The sequence below is a fragment of the Leucopleurus acutus genome (assembly GCF_964270905.1).
Source record: "Leucopleurus acutus genome assembly, chromosome: 2".
In the NCBI taxonomy this organism is placed as follows: Eukaryota; Metazoa; Chordata; class Mammalia; order Artiodactyla; family Delphinidae; genus Leucopleurus; species Leucopleurus acutus.
The window spans coordinates 63,869,857-63,890,962 of NC_139143.1; the positions used below are offsets into that span (position 1 = coordinate 63,869,857).

Here is a 21,106-nt window from a genome sequence, read left to right on the forward strand (position 1 = left end):
TGTTTTTAAAAGAATGTGATATTCTCTTGAACCTCTTTATTTTAAGAATTTCTGTTTCCTGTATCAATTCTGCTTCTTTGAGGTTCATTCTTCTATTTGTTGTGTTTGGTTCTTATCTTTCATTCAGTTTTTCCACCCAGTGTTTGGTGATTTGGGGTTATATTTTCATATATGTAGATGAAAATCTAAATTGAGTAGTAGCAATAGCTAAAGGGTGTTTTCTCAGCCCAAGTGAGACTCCTGAGTTTTAATCCAAGAATGAATTTAAATCCTAATTACTGAAGCCCTAGATCTTATGATTGTGTGCGTAAAAACAAAATCAGGGTGCGCTGGGGGTTATGTCTTCCGGTTGTTATGCCTATTTTTTGTGATGACCGTTGGATGCCTCAGGTTCTCAGCCAAGAAAGAGAGCCTCTTTCTTTATCAAATTCAGGAGAGGGAGAGGCTGTGAAGACACCTAATTTAATGTTTTAATTTTTCATTTCTAAAATACATAAAAGATATATTGTTAAATATCTTTCGCATTTAAGATTTCTTTTTTATAATCAGGTACCACTATAGGAAGAGTATACCTGAATTTTAGGAAGGCATCTGACATCTTATATGATATCCTTATAGACTGGATAGAGAAATATTATCTAGATTTATCACAGGAGTATTGATTTTTGGATCAAATATTAATGTGCAACAGAATTCTATCCTGTTGATTTACTTAGAATATTGGAGAAGAAAATTAAAAGAACTACTGAAAGTTTAGGTTGATCTCTATTAGGAAGAACATAAAGCTATTCATAGGAGAAAATATTTCAGAAACAGGAAGAGGAGAGAAGAAAAACAAGAGCCAGTGGGGGAAGTTAAGAATGTGCTTTGAGGAGTTTGGGTGAAGGCATAGCGATTTGGGGGCAGAGATTTGCCAGGAAGTGTAAGACATGAAAAGAATTCCCCTTTGGCATTTTTAAAGGAGACTTCAGTAAACATTTAAATGTCTTATTGAGATGTGTTTAGATATCAGACTGGTGTTTATTCTGAAAGTGACACGGGTCAAGAACCTGGCCATTGGCAGCTCACCTTTAGAGAAGTCGCATGTATGTCTAGGCTTTCATGGTTATTTTCTCTTTGTGGGCAGGAGTCGGTTCCTAATGGTGTCTTATGCAACGTCATTCTGTGGCAGTTTTACAGAGCTGGTAGTATGAAGGGGGCTTAGCTGCTGTCTATGAACTGTTGCAAGCAGGGCTGGAGCACAGTATGTGGGTGTCATGTGCAGGCTAATAATTTGGTACCTTCACATTGCTGATTCAGTGTTATCAAGTGAGAAGAAATAATTTAATAAAAATTATATACTCAGGGAATTCCCTGGCAGTCCAGTAGTTAGGACTCCGTGCTTTCACTGCCAAGGGTACGGATTCCATCCCTGGTCGGGGAACGAAGATCCTGCAAGACGTGTGGTGGCCAAAAAAAAAAAAAAAAAAAAAAATGTATACTTCATTCTTATATCCAAAATGAGTGATTAATATGACTTCTCTAAACAAAACAACACACACTTAACTTTAACTGCTTAAACTTTAGATAACAAATCAGTTGTTCCTTGTAAATAGGAAGATACCATGCATGATTTGGGTGCAGAATTTCAGCCATCTGTACCTGACATCCTAGAGAACTGTCAGTTGTTTAGTCCCAGAGCTGTTGATGTGGCCAAGCGGAAGCTCCAGAAGGACTCAAACCTAGAGGGCAAGCTCCATGTAGAGCCATGCCTGGGACATGGTGGGAATTGGACAAATACCTATTGTGTGAATGAACAGAGATGGGTTAGCCCAGAGTGGACCTGTTTTTTCAGTTATGTCAGGAGTTATCTGTAGGAAACATGACCTACTTGACACCATATTTTCTCATTATTCCACTCGTTTTTGCACTCCCGATAGACTGGCTTCCCAAACAGCTTCTCTGTTGGCCACCCTCTCGTGGCGCGCTATCTATGAGAATTCTCCTTGATGCACAGTGGAGTGTACACTAGTCTTTTCTAAGAAATATTAGGCACAGTAGTTATGTAAGCTACTACACAGCATCCATTGCACTATGGGTGTGAGCCTGGGGAAAGCAGCAGAATTGACAGAGAGGGAAGATTTGAGCTAAATATCTCCCCCAAACGCTAATCTAAGTGAGATTTCTTCTACCGTACTTCTTTTCTTTTTTTAAATTTTGTCTATTTAATTAATTTATTTTTGGCTGCGTTGGGTCTTCATTGCTGCACGCGGGCTTTCTCTAGTTGTGGCGAGCGGGGGCTACTCTTCGTTGTGGTGCACAGGCTTCTCATTGCGGTGGCTTCTCTTGTAGTGGAGCACGGGCTCTAGGTGCGCGGGCTTCAGTAGTTGTGGCTTGCAGGCTCTATAGCATAGGCTCAGTAGTTGCAGTGCACGGGCTTAGTTGCTCCGTGGCATGTGGGATCTTCCTGGACCAGGGCCTGAACCTGTGTCCCCTGCATTGGCAGGCGGGTTCTTAACCACTGCGCCACCAGGGAAGCCCCTACCATACTTCTTTTTCTCAGGTTTTAAAGCCAGTAATGCACTTGGTGTAATTAGAAATTAATGTTTTTTTTAACTTCTCACAGAAATTATATGAAATTTTGGAAACCAACAAACGAGATGCTGTCAAAGAACTAGGTAAGTAGTTGGAATATCTAATTTCCTGAAATCACACCTTATCATCCCATAATTTAACCAAAGGAAGACAAGTTCATGCTTTCATTCAATCATTCACTCATTCATTTATTCATTCAATAAGCATTTTTTGAATCCGTTTAATGGGCCAGGTGTACATAAAGTGTAGATACTGGTGGGAAGTATGAGCATGTCAATAGATAATTGCAGAAAGTTAGAGGAGTTCTATTATTTGCTATGGAAGCATAAAAGAAAAAATGAAGAGTGCAGAAAGTGTATTAAGGTGGCAAGATCAGATTCCTTAAGGCAGTGGTCCCCAACCTTTTTGGCACCAGGGACCAGTTTCTTGGAAAACAATTTTTCCACAGACGGTGGGTGGAGGGGATGGTTTCGGGATGATTCAAGCACATTACATTTATTGTGCACTTTATTTCTATTATTATTACATTGTGTTGCTTATGTCCAGTCTACTCCGTAATCTCATTTTGGTGGCTGTCACTGCAGAAAACCCTGCTTCACAAAGATAGGATGTTGGAAATGGAAGCAGGCTTTTCAGTGCTTTTGTGGCAATCTCAGGGTATTCCACCTTGACTTTAATCCAGAACACATGGAGATTTGAAGTTGTCTCAACCGTACTTTTAAGGCCACTGTCATTTGCCACCTCAAGCAGTTGATCCTCTTCTAGCAGGGACAGAGTCGATTCGCCCGGCTTATTCACAAATGGGTCGCAGATCCATTCCTTCCCAGTTCGGGGGTCTTTTGTGGTTGGGAAGTAATGCTCAAACTCTTTTGAAAGCTGAGGTAGGTGATCATACACCAGGTGGGAGAAAGAAGGCCCTGGCTCAGTCTCTTTCAAAATCTCTGCTAATGTTTGAAACGTGTCAAAAATCCCAGTGTTCCCTCATCACCCCCATAATTCCAGTTTGGCTTCGAATGCAGCCACTTTATCTGCCGACTTGAACACAGTTGTCGTTCTCCCCTGAAGTGACAGATTGAGTTCGTTGAGCAGGTTGAATGTGTCACACAAGTAAGCAAGTTTTGCGACCCATTCTGTGTCACTGAAATATGCTGCCAGTGGTGACTGTTTTTCTAAAAGAAATCTCTGGAGCAGCTCTTGTAACTCAAAAACTCTGGCCAGTGATCTACCTTTAGAAGCCATCTCACTTCTGTGTATAAGAGAAGACGTGTGTGCTCTGCGTCCATCTCCTCACAGAGCTGCGTGAACAGACGTGAGTTAAGGATGTGTACTTTAATGTAGTTGATAATTTTAATCATATCCTGCAAAACGTTGTTAAGTTCAGGTGACATTTTTCGGCTAGCCAGCATTTCTCTGTGGATGACACAGTGCGTAGACTCACATTCAGAAGCGACCTCTTTGACCCGAGTAGTGAAACCAGAAAGATGTCTAGTCATGGCAGCTGTTCCATCCGTGCATATACTGACACAAAATGACCAATTCAGTTTTCCTGTTATGTAATCATTCAGAGACTTGAATAGTTCTGCAGCTGTGGTGTTGGTTGGCAGCAAAAGTACACATAACATATCCTCATGCACATGAAATATATATCGCACAAAGACAAGCATTGTTGCCTTGATGTCAACATCAGTAGACTCGTCAACCTGGATTGCGTACCACGGTGACTCATTAATCCTCTCTAACAGTTGTGCCTCACTAACCTCTGCTGTTTCACCAATTCATCTAGTTATGGTGCTAGCCGAAAGAGGAACACGTGTCACCTTTTGAACTGCATGCAGTCTCTCCTAAAAGTTCATGACAAATGTCCTTAGCGGCAGGCAGGATCAACTCTTCACCAATAGTAAAGGGCTTCTTAGGTTTAGCAATGCAGTTAGCCACTAAGAATGATGCTCTCAGTGCAGACACATTTGATGAAATGGTGGCCTTCAATAATTGCTTCTGTTCTTCGTGTTCACACTTTTCTCTTTTGAAAACTCCAAAGGCTTGTCTTTTAATGCAGCATGCTTGGTCTCCATGTGGCAAAGCAGTTTTGAAGGTTTCATAGTTTCATTGGATAGCAGGTCACCACATATTATACAAAGTGGGCTTGGAGAATGTGAATCACCTGTTGCAATGAACCTATAAGTAAGACTCTTGGTATTTTCTTTCTTTTTTTTTAATTTTTAAATTTTTATTGGAGTATAATCGCTTTACAATGTGATGTTAGTTTCTGCTGTAACAATGAAGTGAATCAGCTATATATATACCTATATCCCCTCCCTCTTGGTCCCCCTCCCACTGCCCCCATTCCACCCATCTAGGTCATCACAGAGCCCCGAGCTGAGCTCCCTGTACTATACAGCAGGTTCCCACTAGCAATCTATTTTACCCATGGTAGTGTGTTTATGTCAAACCTAATCTCCCAATTCGTCCCACCCTCCCCTTCCCCACCCCCGTGTCCATATGTCTGTTCTCTACATCTACATCTATATTCCTGCGCTGCAAATAGGTTCATCTGTACCATTTTTCTAGAATCCACATATATGCGTTACTATACAATATTTGTTTTTCTCTTTCTGGCTTACTTCACTCTGTATGACAGACTCTAGGTCCATCCACATCTCTACAAATGACCCAATTTCGTTCCTTTTTATGGTTGTGTAATATTCCATTGTATATATGTACTGCATCTTCTTTATTCATTCATTTGTTGTTGGACATTTAGGTTGTTTCCATGTCCTGGCTATTATAAATAGTGCTGCAATGAACATTGGGGTACATGTGTCCTTTTTTTTAAAAAAATTATTTAAATTTATTTATTTTTGGCTGTGTTGAGTCTTTGTTGCTGCATGCAGTCTTTTCTCTAGTTGCGATGAGTGGGGGCTTTTCGTTGCGGTGCGCGGGTTTCTCATTGTGGTGGCTTCTCTTGTTGCAGAGCATGGGCTCTAGGTGTGCAGGCTTCAGTAGTTGTGGCACGCGGGATTCAGTAGTTGTGGCACATGGGATTCAGTAGTTGGGGCACACGGGCTCCAGAGCACAGGCTCAGGAGTTATGGCGTACAGGCTTAGTTGCTCTGCGGCATGTTGGATCTTCCCAGACCAGGACTTGAACCCTTGTCCCCTGCATTGGCAGGTGGATTCTTAACCACTGTGCCACCAAGGAAGCCCCCATGTGTCATTTTGAATTATGGTGTTCTCAGGGTATATGCCCAGTAGTGGGATTGCTGGGTCATATGGTAGTTCTATATATAGTTTTTTAAGGAACCTGCATACTGCTCTCCACAGTGGCTGTATCAATTTACTTTCCCACCAACAGTGCAAAAGGGTTCCCTTTTCTCCACACCGTCTCCAGCATTTATTGTGTGTAGATTTTTTGATGATGGCCATTTTGACTGGTGTGAGGTGATACTTCATTGTAGTTTTAATTTGCCTTTCTCTAATAATTAGTGATGTTGAGATCTTTGCATGTGCCTCTTGGCCATCTGTATGTCTTCTTTGGAGAAATGTCTATTTAGGTCTTCCACCCTGTTTTTAGTTGAATTGTTTGTTTTTTTGATATTGAGCTCCATGAGCTCTTTGTATATTTTGGAGATGAATCCTTTGTGACGTTGCTTCGTTTGCAAATATTTTCTCCCAATCTGAGGGTTGTCTTTTCATCTTGTTTATGGCTTCCTTTGCTGTGCAAAAGCTTTTAAGTTTAATTAGGTCCCATTTGTTTATTTTGGTTTTTATTTTCACTACTCTAGGAGGTGGATCAAAAAAGATCTTGCTGTGGTTTATCTCAAAAAATGTTTTTCCTATGTTTTCCTTTAAGAGTTTTATAGTGTCCAGTCTTACATTTAGGTCTTTAATCGATTTTGAGTTTATTTTTGGGTATGGTGGTGGGGAGTGTTCTAATTTCATTCTTTTACGTGTAGCTGTCCAGTTTTCCCAGCATCACTTATTGAAGAGGCTGTGTTTTCTCCATTGTATGTCCTTGCCTCCTTTGTCATAAATTAGGCGACCATAGATGTGTGGGTTTATCTCTGGACTTTCTGTCCTGTACCACTGATACATATTTCTGTTTTTGTGCCAGTACCATACTGTCTTGATTGCTGTAGCTTTGTAGTATAGTCTGAAGTCAAGGAGCCTGATTCCTCCAGCTGCGTTTTTCCTTCTCAAGATTACTTTGGCTCTTCGGGGTCTTTTGTGTTTCCATATAAACTGTACAATTTTTTATTCTAATTCTGTGAAGAATGCCATTGATAGTTTGATAGGGATTGCATTGAATCTGTAGATTTCTTTCAGTAATATAGTCGTCTTCACAATATTGATTTTTCCAATCCGAGAACATGGTGTATTTCTCTATCTGTTTATGTCATTGTTGTTTTCTTTCATCAGTGTTTTGTAGTTTTCTGAGTACAAGTCTTTTGCCTGCTTAGGTAGGTTTATTCCTAGGTATTTTATTCTTTTTGTTGCAATAGTAAATGGGAGTGTTTCCTTAATTTCTCTTTCAGATTTTTTGTTGTTAGTGTATAGGAATGCCAGAGATTTCTGTGCATTAATTTTGTATCCTGCAACCTTACCAAATTCACTGATTAGTTCTAATAGTTTTCTGGTGACATCTTTAGGATTATCGATGTGTAGTATCTTGTCATCTGCAAGCAGTGACAGTTTTACTATTTCTTTTCCAATTTGTATTCCTTTTATTTCTTTTTCTTCTCTGATTGCCATGGCTAGGACTTCCAAAACTGTGTTGAATAAGAGTGGCGAGAGTGGACATCCTTGTCTTCTTCCTGATCTTAGAGGAAATGCTTTCAGTTTTTCACCATTGAGAATGTTTGCTCTGGGTTTGCTGTATATGGCCTTTATTATGTTGAGGTAGTTTCTCTCTATGCCCATTTTCTAGAGAGTTTTATCATAAATTGGTGTTGAATTTTGGCAAAATCTTTTTCTGCCTCTGTTGAGATGATCATATGGTTTTTATTCCTTAATTTGTTAGTATGATGTATCGCATTGATTGATTTGCATATATTGAAGAATCCTTGCATCTCTGGGATAAATCCCACTTGATCATGATGTATGATCCTTTTAATGTGTTGTTGGATTCTGTTTGCTAGTATTTTGTTCTGGATTTTTGCATCTATGTTCATCAGTGATATTGGTCTCCAATTTTCTTTTTTTGTGATATCTTTGTTTGGTTTTGGTATCAGGGTGATGGTGGCCTTGTAGAACGAATTTGAGAGTGTTCCTCCCTCTGCAGTCTTTTGGAAGAGTTTGAGAAGGATAGGTGTTAGCTCTTCTCTAAATGTTCGATAGAATTCGCCTGTGAAGCCATCTGGTCCTGGACTTTTGTTTGTTGGAATATTTTTAATTACAGTTTCAATTTCTTTACTTGTGATAAGTCTGTTTATATTTTCTAATTCTTCCTGGTTCAGTCTTGGAAAATTGTACCTTTCCAAGAATTTTTCCATTTCTTCATGGTTGTCCATTTTATTGGCATATAGTTGTTTGTAGTAGTCTCATAATCCTTTGTATTCTGCAGTGTCAGTTGTGATTTCTCCTTTTTCATTTCTAATTTTATTGATTTGCATCCACTCCCTTTTTTTCTTGATGAGTCTGGCTAAAGGTTTATCAGTTTTGTTTATCTTCTCAAAGATCCAACTTTCAGTTTTATTGATCTTTGCTATTGTTTTCTTCATTTCTATTTCATTTATTTCTGCTCTGATCTTTATGGTTTCTTTCCATCTACTAACTTTGGGTTTTGTTTGTTCTTCTTTCTCTAGTTCCTTTAGGTGTAAGGTTAGATTTTTTATTTGAGATTTTTCTTGTTTCTTGAGGTGAGATTGAATTGCTATAAACTTCCCTCTTAGAACTGCTTTTGCTGCATCCCATAGGTTTTGGGTGGTCCTGTTTTCATTGTCATTTGTTTCTGTGTATTTTTTAATTTCTTCTGTGATCTCTTGGTTATGTAGTATTGCATGTTTAGCCTCCATATATTTGTGTTTTTTACAGGTTTTTCTTCCTGTAATTGATTTCTAATCTCATAGCATTGTGGTAAGAAAAGATGCTTCATATTGACATATATACAATACCGAGTGTAAAATAATTAGCTAGTAGGAAGCAGCGTAGTATAGGGAGATCAGCTCAATGCTTTCCGATGACCTAGAGAGGTAGGGCAGGGAGGGTGGGAGGGAGGCTCAAGAGGGAGAGGATATGGGGATATGTGTATGCATATGGCTGATTCACTTTGTTGTACAACAGAAACTAACACAGTGTTGTGAAGCAATTATACTCCAATAAAGATCTATTTTTAAAAAAAGAAAGAAACAATGCTTTAGAAGAAACAAGTGCTTGTGCACTTCAGAAGAAAGTGTATTCTGCCACTTTCAGGTGGAATGTCATATAAATATCAGTTAAATCTTTCTGGTCTGTTGTGTCATTTAAAGCTTGTGTTTCCTTATTTATTTTCTGTTTGGATGGTCTGTCCATTGGTGTAAGTGTGGTGTTAAAGTCCCCTACTATTATTGTGTTACTGTCGATTTCCCCTTTTATGGCTGTTAGCATTTGCCTTATGTATTGAGGTGCTCCTGTGTTGGGTGCATAAATATTTATAATTGTTATATCTTCATCTTGGATTGATCCCTTGATCATTATGTAATGTCCTTCCTTATCTCTTGTAACAGTCTTTATTTTAAAGTCTATTTTATCTGATATGAGTATTGCTACTCCAGCTTTCTTTTGATTTCCATTTGCATGGAATATCTTTTTCCATGCCTTCACTTTGAGTCTGTATGTGTCCCTAGGTCTGAAGTGGGTTTCTTATAGACAACATATATATGGGTCATGTTTTTGTATCCATTTAGCGAGCCTGTGTCTTTTGGTTGGAGCATTTAATCCATTTACATTCAAGTTTATTATCGATATGTATGTTCCTATCACCATTTTCTTAATTGTTATGGGTTTTCTTTGTGGGTCATTTTCTTCTCTTGTGTTTCCCACCTAGAGAAGTTTCTTTAGCATTTGTTGTAAAGCTGGTTTGGTGGTGCTGAATTCTCTTAGCTTTTGCTTGTCTGTAAAGCTTTTGATTTCTCCATCGAATCTGAATGAGATCCTTGCTGGGTAGAGTAATCTTGGTTGTAGGTTTTTCTCCTTCTTCACTTTTAGTATATCCTGCCACTCCCTTCTGGCCTGCAGAGTGTCTGCTGAAAAATCAGCTGATAACCTTATGGGGATTCCTTTGTATATTATTTTTGGTTTTTCTCTTGCTGCTCTTAATATTTTTTCTTTGAGTTTAATTTTTGTTAGTTTGATTAATATGTGTCTTGGTGTGTTTTTCTTAGGGTTTATCCTGTATGGGACTCTCTGCACTTCGTGGACTTGGGTGACTATTTCCTTTCCCATGTTTGGGAAGTTTTCACCTATAATCTCTTCAAATATTTTCTCAGACGCTTTCTTTTTCTATTCTTCTTCTGGGACCCCTATAATTTGAATGTTGGTGCATTTAGTGTTGTCCCAGAGGCCTCTGAGATTGTTGTCAGTTCTTTTCATTACTTTTTCTTTATTCTGCTCCTCAGCAGTTATTTCCACCATTCTGTCTTCCAGCTCACTTATTCATTCTTCTGCCTCATTTTTTCTGCTCTTGATTCCCTCTAGTGTATTTTTCATTTCAATTATTATGTTGTTCATCTCTGTTTGTTCTTTAGTTCTTCTAGATCTTTGTTAAACAGTTCTCTTATTTTCTCGATCTGTGCCTCCATTCTATTTCCAAGGTTTTAGATCATCTTTACTATCATTACTCTGAATTCTTTTTCAGGTAGATTGCCTATTTCCTCTTCATTTATTTGGTCTTGTTGGTTTTTACCTTGGTCCTTCATCTGTGACATATATTTTTGTCATCTCATTGTTTTTTTTCTGATGGGTGGGATTTTGTTCCTGTCTTACTGGTTGTTTGGCCTGAGGCTTCCAACACTGGAGTTTGTAGGCTGTTAGGTAGAGCTGGGTCTTATTGCCAAGATGAGAACCTCCAGGAGACCTCACTCTGATGAATATTCCCTGGGGTCTGAGGTTCTGTGTTAGTCCCATTGTTTGGACTCAGAGTTCCCACTGCAGGAGCTCAGGCCTGACCCCTGGCTCGTGAATCAAGATCCTGCAAGCCTTGCAGAGCAGGAAAAGAAAAAAAAAAAGGAGCAGAACAATATCAAAGAGTAAAACAGAAAATAAGATTAGAAAACTAACTGATATGTTAGAAAAAATAGAAATATAGATAAAATACAGATATGTTAGAAAAAAAAATATATATGTTAGAAAAAATAAAAATATAAAAATAAAAAATATAAATTTCTCCATGTATTTTTATAAATAAAAATATATATAGAAAACTAACAGATATGTTAGAAAAAGTAAAAATATAAAAAAATAAAAATATCTTTTTAAATAAAAAAATAAAAATACTGAATACAACTGGAAGGTGAAACAGAATCACAATAGCGAAAAAGAGGAGAAAAAGGGACAAGGTCTTGGCTGTTGTGGGTGGGGCTTAGGCAGGAGCAGGGTTTAGGCAGTTGGCGGGGCCTATGCTTAGGTCCCACAGGGCCTGAAAAGGCCCTGAGGGGTGGGAGGTGAGGGTTAGGCTCAATGTGGCAGGAGGGGCCCAGGAGTGGGCAGGGGACCAGGTCCAGGACCACAGCAGGCTCCCTGGGCACCAGTGGGTGGGGGAAATGCTAGGCATGTTCCCCCCAACTCTGATCCCAGAGGGTCCCTTCCCATTGGCCTCTCTTCTTCTGGCCCCCACCCCATGCCCCTAGGACCCCTGCAGCTGGAGGGAGCCTTGGAGGTGGAGGATCAGGCCCAGGAGCAGGCTTCCCGGGGGCCCGATTGTGTGGGGAAAACGCCCATGGTACTTCCCCTGATCCTCCAATCCCGGAGGGCCCCTCCCTGTCCGCTTCTCCTTTTGGTCCCGCCACCCCCCCGCCCAGGACCAATGTCTTTCAGAGGGGGCCTTAGAGGGTGAAGGACTCAGCCTGGAAGCCCAGCAGGCTTCTTGCGGGCCGATTGGGCAGGGAAAACACTAGGTGTGGTTCCCTCTATCCTCTGCATCCCTGAGGGTCCCTGCAGGCATGGGAACCCTTCCTCTCTCCCAGCCACCCCTCAGCAGTGCTGGTCCTGTCCGGCCTCCACTTCTCCTTCCCCCTCACTACCCCCACATCCTATCCAGTCACTCAGGGGTTCCTCCCGCCTCCTTGGGCATCGAGTTCCCCCACCAGTGTCCAGCAGGCATCCTAGTTGTGGGGCGACATGAACTCTGTGTCCTCCCATGCTGCCATCTTGACTCTGCCCCCCCACCCCCACCCCCACCCCCAGTATTTTCTTTTAAATGCAGCTTTCTTTTTGTTGACAGTCTTAGAGTCTTCTGCTGTATCATCATCAGGTCTTTACCCGTTTTCAAAGAAGTCCTCCAGTGTTGCTTGTTTTTTACTCATTTTGGCTAGGGTTAGCTTGTGGGCTTACCAAAACTGTGATTGAGACAAGTGTGGAGTGCGGGAAAGAGGTGCGGATGGAGGTGGAGAATAAAATAATGGGTAAAAGAAATAAAATAAAATAACGGGCGGGCCATGCACGGCCTAAAATAACTGTCGGATTCTGACTTAAAGCCTGCCACCAGATGCAGCTTAATTGTCACTTTCCACTCACTGATAGGGTTTTGATTTGAGTCTGCAAGCAATTGATTTTTCATGGTCTCTGTGCAGTCAAACCTCTCTGCTAATGATAATCTGTATTTGCAGCCGCTCCCCAGCACTAGCATCACCGCCTCAGCTCTACCTCAGATCATCAGGCATTGGATTCTCATAAGAAGCACGCAACCTAGATCCGTTGCATGTGTTGTTCACAGTAAGGTTCACACTTGTATGAGAGTCTAATGCCACTACTGATCTGACAGGAGGTGGAGCTCAGGCGGTAATGCAAGTGATGGGGAATGGCTGTAAATGTAGATGAAGCTTTGATCGCTCGCCTGCCGCTCACCTCCTGCTGTGTGGCCTGGTTCCTAACAGGCCACGGATTGGTGCTGTTCCATGGCCCAGGGGTTGGGGACCCCTGCCTTAAGGTTGTAAGAAAAAGACACATGAAGATTACCTTTGACAGAGGGTGTTGTTTTTGTTTTGCTTTACTTTGCAAAGGAATGTGGAGCTGCAAGGGGTATCATTTCTTGAGCATCTACAGTCACTCTGCTGGAGTTGAAACCTACAGGGGAGTCCTAGGATTTTATACAAAACTTCTCGGGTGTGTTTTTCTCATATGGGGGCTGTGGGCCAAGCTCTCAGTGTGTGCAAAAGTATCTAGTAGAGAGCCTGGCATATGGTAACGTCCTAACAAATGGACGTTAATATAAAAGAAATAAAGGAAAACCACTTTGTATTCATAACCACACTGTAAGACGCCATATGGATTTATGAGGATCATACATACTTTTCACATCAAAACTGAAAGAACATGGTCTAATGAACGAAATTGTAAGTTTGGAGACAATAGGTCAGAATATTTTGGCAGTGTCTCAGAAAATCCAGGACCCATTTTTTCCATTTATGTATTAAGCAGATTTTTATTTCCATGCTTTTAAAGATTAGGGGCCTAGGAGTCGCTGTCTTATGTTTTAGATCACTATGGAATATTACGAAGTTTTCTTGATTCAGTCATGTGAAAGGGAGTGCCTGTTCCTGTGTGGTTACTGCAACCTATTACTGAATGCTAATTATATCAGGAATTGTGTTAAGGGCTTTATATGCATTATTTCATTTAATCCATATAATTGCTCCATGAGGCAAATACTATTATCATCTTCATTTTATAGATAATGAAACTGAGCCTTAGAAAGGTTAACTCCCCTGAGGTCCTATGGCTGGTAAGTGGTGAGCTAGATCTCAAGCCCAGGTGTATCAGACACTAAAACCTATGTTCTCCACCATGCTGTCCTTCATTTCACTGCTCAGCTCATTCAGTTAAAAAATGATTGAGTACCTTCCAGATGTCAGGTGTTGTGCTCAAGGTTAGGATTACAAGGATGAAACAGATGCAGTTTAAGCCTTGACTCCCAGTCAATCCCTTGATTTCTCATGCTTGTTAAAGAGGAAGAATATGAGATTTGATCTCAGAAAGACCCACCAGCGAAAGTCCAGGGGCACTTTTATTCAGTCATTCGTTCATCCACCCACCAAAAATTATATAATATGGAGGATGAGACAAATAAGAAAAAATAATAATATTACAATGTAATGAGTTCATAATGTAGATATGTAGGAGATGCCATGGGAATAAGATGGAGTGATTTTCTCTTAGCTGGTGAAGGAAGCCTTTTTTCAATTCTCTCATCTGTAAAATAAAGATGAAAATAACTTTAGTCCTACTGGTCTCACAAGTTCTATATGAGACAGGAATGAAAGGATATTGTGTAAATACTTTGGAAATTATAAACTATTATGCAAATATTTGTTATTATTGTGGTTATTGAATTGTTTGCTTACTGATAATTTTATTTGCTTCAGGACTCATAGAGCATGAGGGTCGTGATGTTGTCATTGCTTTGAAGACTAAGCAGGCAATCCGGAACGTGATTGCTAAAGCTCTGAAAAGCCTCACCTTCCTTTGGTCAAGAGGCATTATTGATAAACATGAGGGCATTGAGATGAATAAGGTAAGAACGGTAATAAGGTAAAAGGTAATAGGTAAAAGGTAAAAGGTAAAAAGGTAAAAGGTAATAGGTAAAAGGTAAGAAGGTAAGAAAGCAATTTTCCATATTGCTGGATTCCATAAGCCGAGCACTCAAGCCTGCAGTGCTACTCTAGCAGAGTGTAATTAGTGAGGGAGATTGGGAAAAGGGTGAGTCATGACAGTTGTAAACTTTATAATTGCCTAAGTCTTTGTTAATGCCAATGGAAACTAGTGCCAGCACTACCTGGTTCACTCCATGTCAAAACCACTTGGTTGCAAGTAACAGAACCAATCTGAGCTAGGTTTAGCAAAGAAATGGAGTTGGAGGATTTATTATAAGGACACAGAGCACTTTACAGATCCCATGGTAGCCAGACCACATGGCCAGGCCTCAGGAAGGGACTTGAACAATGACCTAGAAAGCTTTCAGATTCTCCATTTCTTATCAGGGTTGCCCCTCTGTGGAATCTTCTTTTGGCTCCCTCTACAAAGTCATTAGATTTTTCTGCCTGTCTGTCCATTGGTGGAATATGCAGTGCCCAGGCCCACCAGCTGTGGCAAGGGAGGTGGTAATTTCCTAATGTTAACATAGACAGGAGGGGACCATCGTGTGTGTGTGTGTGTGTGTGTTGGTGAAGATCAGGGAGGGAACAGTTCTGAGAGGAACAAGGAAGACACCCTAAGTGGTTAGCTGATGAATGGACTTTTGAAAAATTATAAATTTGCAAAAAAAATTCGGAACATAAGACAGAGGAAAAAATATCTAATGTTTAATCCTACCACTCTATCACTTCTACCATCTAGACTGCAAATTGTGAAAATAGGAAAGTTTTTTTCTATTCTGTACAAGGGTCTATTGGCCTCCTAGCATAGAGAAGAAAAATGGAAGTTCTGGTCCCACATTCTGCCTGTGTATTCCCAAGAATAAGCTGCTCCTGGGTGTCAATGCTTTTCCTTGTCACTGGTCCCTTTCAGCCACAGGCCACATGGACTGTGCTTCTGGATATTTCCTGCACATAGTCCCTCTCCATGGCCCCAGAAGGGAAGTGGGCGTGGGACCGGCCAGCTTTCCCTGTCATAGCTCTACCTCATTAGTCTCTATAAGGTCATGGCACAGGACTAAATGGGTAATATGATTTCTCCTTAGTGTCTGTCAAAAGGGTGAAAAAGACCGCTTTACAGTATTCTTCAAGTTACACCTCTGTGCACATTGTGTTTTGTATTTTTGTATATTGTTCCCGTCTTACTTTGGATATTGTATAAGATTCAATTGAATGCTTGATACCCATTAGTTAAAATAAATAAATAATAGCCCTTATGAAGAGAGAGTCTTATTTTTTCCTATAGGTTTATTTAGAAAGGTAATGGGTAAATCAATCATTCAACAGTTATTTATTGAATGCCTACCAACTGCCTAATTGTCAGCTAAAGAGATATAATTATCAATCCCAGGTCATAAAGAGCTAGGTAAATCTAGCCAGTTTAGCTGAGTAAATATTTGTTGAACACCTACTACATGCCATGGGGTCTTGAAAAGTCCATGGACTCTTCCTCTCTTTTTCATTTAGTCACTTATTCAGCCAATCAACAAAAGTTACATGTAACAGATAAGTAAAAATAATAATACTACAATGTAATGAGTTCCATAAGGGAGATTTGTAAGAGATACCATGGGAATAAGGCAGATAAGTGATTATCTCTTACTGGTGGGGGGAGTCAGGGAAGGCTTCTAAGAGGCTACAAAACTAGAAATATATCCTCCAAAATTAGAAGAACTTAGAGAAGCAAATTATTCACATGAAAAAAAAATTTAGAGAAAGTGGCATTAAATCATATGGTAATCAACTGTGAATTTTAGATCATTTGAGTTTAAGATAGGGTAAACTACAACTGTTAATTGGATTATAAAAATGATAAATTCAATATGAGTTAATATACCAGTGGGAATAGTAATAAAGATAGTAATAAGGGGGGAGAATAGGGACAAAAAAAAAGTTAGAGGACAATTTAAATAGGGTGAGAGAAGCTCTGAGTCAAAATCATGGTTAGATTTGCATAACAGTATTTTATTTAGATTTCCTTCATTTTTACCTAATGTCCCTTTTCTGTTACAGGATCTGATCACTATTATTTTGATTGTTTCTTTTAGGTGCTTCTTTCAAAAATAAAATCACTGAATAACTTTCCAATGGCAATTCCTCCCCCTACTCCTGACAAATATCTTCATAATATCATCTGGCTAGAAAATAAAGATGTTCTCATTGAGTTCTTCAAGGTAAAGATTCTGTCTTCTATTCTAACTCAGGTTCAATGATAATTGGTTTTCATTTTTTCCACTCCCTAATGCAAGATTAACAAGAAAACTTATCCAAAGTAAGAATCCTTTAATGTCCAGTGAAGGGTAAGTCAAAACGGAGGCCTAGCAAAACCCAGAAGAGTAGATTTCATTTTGAGCCTGAAGGGCAAAAATATTTTTTATAATTGCGTATCTGCTTAGGATGAGTTATCTATGTTACCTGATTATTACCAATTCCATCTTAGCCTCTGTGTTCTAGGTTTGGGGTTATGGCAGTGAACAAAATAAGTAAGTTGCGGCTTTCATGGACTTTGTATTATATGGATAGAGATTGACAATAAACACATCCACGAATAAATGTATAGTCTGTCAGATGGTGACAAATGCTATATGGAGAAAAGGTGAAAAAAGGGAATATAGTTAGGCAGCTATTTTATAGGGGTGGTTAGGGAAGACTGCGCTAAAAAGTTTCCTTTGGAAAGAGATCTGAAATAAGTGTGGGGGCATGCCATATAGATACCCAGGAGAAGGCAAGTGCAATGCCCTGAGGTGTGTTGTGTTCAAGGAACATCACAAAGGCCCCTGTGGCCGAACCAATGATGGAGGGAGGAGATGAAGCCTAAGCAGTTGTGGAGAGCCTGAGTTTGTAGAACTTTGTAGGTCATTGTAAGGACTTTGGCTTTTACTCTGAATTAAATGGAAACAGATTGAAAGGTTTTGAAGAGACATGATCTAACTTATACTTAGAAACGATCATTTGTTGATGTGTTGAGAACAGGCTGTAAGGGGTCAAGAGCAAGCCAGGGAATCCAGTTAGGAGGTGATTACAATAATGTAGGCAAGAGATGACAGTGGCTTGGATGAGTGAAAGTGGTGAGAAATGGTCAGACTCTTGATAGGTTTTTTTTTTTTTTTTTTTTTTGGTATGCGGGCCTCTCACTGTTGTGGCCTCTCCCGTTGCGGAGCACAGGCTCCAGACACACAGGCCCAGCAGCCATGGCTCACGGGCCCAGCCGCTCCGCGGCACGTGGGATCTTCCCAGACTGGGGCACGAACCCGTGTCCCCTGCATCGGCAGGCGGACTCTCAACCACTGCGCCACCAGGGAAGCCCCCTTGATAGGTTTTGAAGAGAAAGCATATAGATGTTGATGGAGTGAGTGTTAGAGAGAAGGAATGACTTCTAGGATTTTAGTCTGAAATTAGAAAATAGTCTGAAAATAGAGTAACCATTTACTTGGATGGGGAAGAGAAGATTTATATGGGGAGGGACAAGAATTTGCTTCTGAAGAGGTTAAATTTGAGCAAGCTATTAGACATCCAAGTGGAACTGCTAAGTAGGCAGTTAGATACATGACCGGAAGGCAAGTGGGAGGCCAAACTGGGGAAAGACATTTCAGAGTTGTCAGCATAGACCTGATATTTAAGGTCTTGAAACTTGATAATTTAAGGAATTATTACAGACATTCAAGGATCGAGTCTTGAGCTATCCAACATTTAGAGGTGGGGAGATGAGGAAGAATTAGCAAAAAGAATTGAGGATAGAAAAAGTGATCAGATTGATGTTTACCAGAGGTGGGGAGACGAAGCTGGGTGAATTGAAGAAGTGGGTCAAAGGGTACAAACTTCCAAGTTATAAGATAAATACTGGGTATACAACATGATGACTATAGTTACATAGTTATATATTTATAGTATGTTTGAAAACTGCTAAGAGAGTAGATTCTTAAAGTGCTTATCACAAGGAAAAAATTTTTTTGTAACTATATGAGGTGATGTATGTTAACTAAACTTATTGTGGTAATCATTTTGCAATATGTGTATGTCAAGTCATTATGCTGTACACCTTAAACTTATATAGTGCTGTATGTCAATTATATCTCAATAAAACTGGGAAAAAAAGAATTGAGTTATCTATCACATAGGAGGAAAATAAAAAAGAATGGTGCCCCAGAGCCAAGTGAAGAAAATATTTCAAGGAGAAAGTGATCAGCTATGTCAAATGAGGCTGAGAGATCAAATAAGATGAAGACTGAAAATTGACTATTAGATTTAATAATGTAGAGGTCAGTTTTTTTAAAAAGAGGATCCGTAAATCTGAATTTTTAGGTGAAAATTCCAAAATTTTAAAACTTGGTAACAAGTTCAGAATTTTAAAAATACAGTGCAAGCCAAACAAAATATATCTGTGGATTGGGTGTGACTCACGGACCACCAGTTTGTGGCTATTATATGAATTATAGGGATAATAACTTTTTTGTCAACTTGTTAAAACCTGTTAGATTTTTGGAATCAGGAAAACTCTGTGATGAAGAACAGTACTTGCTTTACTACAAATTTGGTTGTACTGTACCTTGTTGTCTAGTCATGGAGATTTATGTCATCTGTTTATTCATAACGAGGGGACATTTTCCTTGTTTTCTAGAAAGACAGCGATCCTAGTAGAGTTTCTACTGAGCTTTGAATATCTGATTTCATTTAGGCCATACTAGTGTTTTCTTCATGCCAGAAATATTTGAATTTTTCTTTTGAAATTGATTTCGTATTTAGTTAAATTAAGACTTCTTTGGTTGAAAGTAACAAAACCCTACTTGAACTAGTTTAAGCAAAAGGGAAGCTTACTGAAAATATATCGTGGTGGTATACAGAAGCTAAGAAACAGTTGACTAACCTTGAGCAGGGTGAGAATCAGGCCAGCTCTGGGATATCAGTGGTAGGAATTTGTGGACCCTTCCTGTAGCACTTGGCTATGATGACTCAGTTCTCAACTCCCAGGCTCTTTGTCCCTCAGTTCAAATTCTTAAGGGAGAAATCCAACTGACTTAGCTTGAACCAGATCTCCAGCTTTGGGAAGTACAAGTGTGGCTGTGAGGGGGAGGAAACCTGACGGGCAGGGGCCATTGGGGGTAGTTTGGAAAACAGACCTCAAATAAATGAGGGTGGGAGGTGAGGGATGGGCCTGGACTGGAAAGAAGGTATCTAAAGGGTGTTTATTACAATCTGCATCCTGTTCAGTTTTTTAAAATATCCAACTTGAAAATAAAATTTGAATTTGGGGTTCTTTATAGGTAATACTTTCACAAGTATAATTAATGGACCATCCATCCTGCAGTGAATGGGGGAGGGATGGGAAAAACAATGAGAGAGAACTCCAGAAATTAATGGTTTCCATACACCTGAGGTGACTATATATCCAGGGCACAACCTTCTTCTCCTCCGTAACCTGCCATGCCAATGCAAAGCTGCCGGACCCTCTCCACCCACTTACAGATACGGCTCACTCTTTAAGTGGCCCTTTTCCTTAATATGTTGGTTCTTAATAGCCATTTAAATCAGATTTCACTAGGATAAAGAAAAATGTGATGAATTGGGAGCACATGGGCATTATTCTCATTAGGAACAGCCCAGGGATTGCATGGATAACTAAAATTCCTGTAATAAATAAAACAAACACCCCTCATTGTAGACATTGATTTCAGTCTTGGTCTCCATCACAGCAACAATAGTTAATTTTCACTACTCCTCCCTTCTTTCACCCTCGAACTGATGTGGTTAATTAAAAAGGTAATAGTGTACAAAGATAAGCCTGAAGACAAAAGTTGAAAAAAAAAGGTCTGAAAGAGCTAGAGGGAGGATTTCAGAACGGCACCTGGGAGATTGGTTCAAGATGGCAGAGTAGAAGGATGTGCACTCACTCCCTCCTGCAAAAGCATCGGAATCACAACGAACTGCTGAACAATCATTGACAAGAAGACACTGGAACTCACCAAAAAAGGTGCCCCACATCAAAGACAAAGGAGAAGCTGCAGTGAGATGGTAGGAGGGGTGCAATCACAATAAAATCAAATCCCATAACACCTGGGTGGGTGACTCACAAACTGGAGAACAATTATACCACAGAAGTCCACCCACTGGAGTGAAGGTTCTGAGCCCCACATCAGGCTTCCCAACCTCGGGGGCTGGCAATGGGAGGAGGAGTTCCTAGAGAATCAGACTTTGAAGGCTAGCAGGATTTGACTGCAGGACTTCGACGGGACTGGGGGAAACAGAGACTCCACTCTTGAAGGGCACACACAAAGTAGTGTGCACATCAGGACCCAGGGGGAAGGAGCAGTGACCCCACAGGAGACTGAACAAGACCTACCTGCTAGTGTTGGAGGGTCTCCTGCAGAGGCAGGGGATGGCTGTGGCACACCGCTGGGACAAGGACACTGACAGCAGAAGTTCTGGGATGTACTCCTTGGCGTGACCCCTCCCAGAGTCTGCCATTAGCCCCACCAAAGAGCCTGTAGGCTCCAGTGTTGGGTTGCATCAGGCCAAACAACCAACAGGGAGGGAACTCAGCCCCACCCATCAGCAGACAAGCAGATTAAAGTTTTGCAGAGCTCTGCCCACCAGAACAACACCCAGCTCTACCCACCACCAGTCCCTCCCATCAGGAAGCTTGCACAAGCCTCTTAGGTAGCCTCATCCACCAGAGGGAAGACAGCAGAAGCAAGAAGAACTACAATCCTGCAG

General features: G+C 40.3%; 1 protein-coding gene across 1 annotated transcript in view; it reads left to right on the top strand.

Moving 5' to 3' along the window:
• SLC9C2 (solute carrier family 9 member C2 (putative)) overlaps positions 1 to 21,106 on the top strand; it is a gene marked incomplete at both ends in the record, with an annotated part of 78,027 nt that overhangs the window by 35,817 nt on the left and 21,104 nt on the right. The window contains 3 exons of the mRNA XM_082858438.1: positions 2,606 to 2,657; positions 14,129 to 14,277; positions 16,444 to 16,569. Of these exons, the coding sequence (XP_082714564.1) occupies positions 2,606 to 2,657; positions 14,129 to 14,277; positions 16,444 to 16,569 (327 nt within the window). The remainder of the gene's footprint in view (positions 1 to 2,605; positions 2,658 to 14,128; positions 14,278 to 16,443; positions 16,570 to 21,106) is intronic.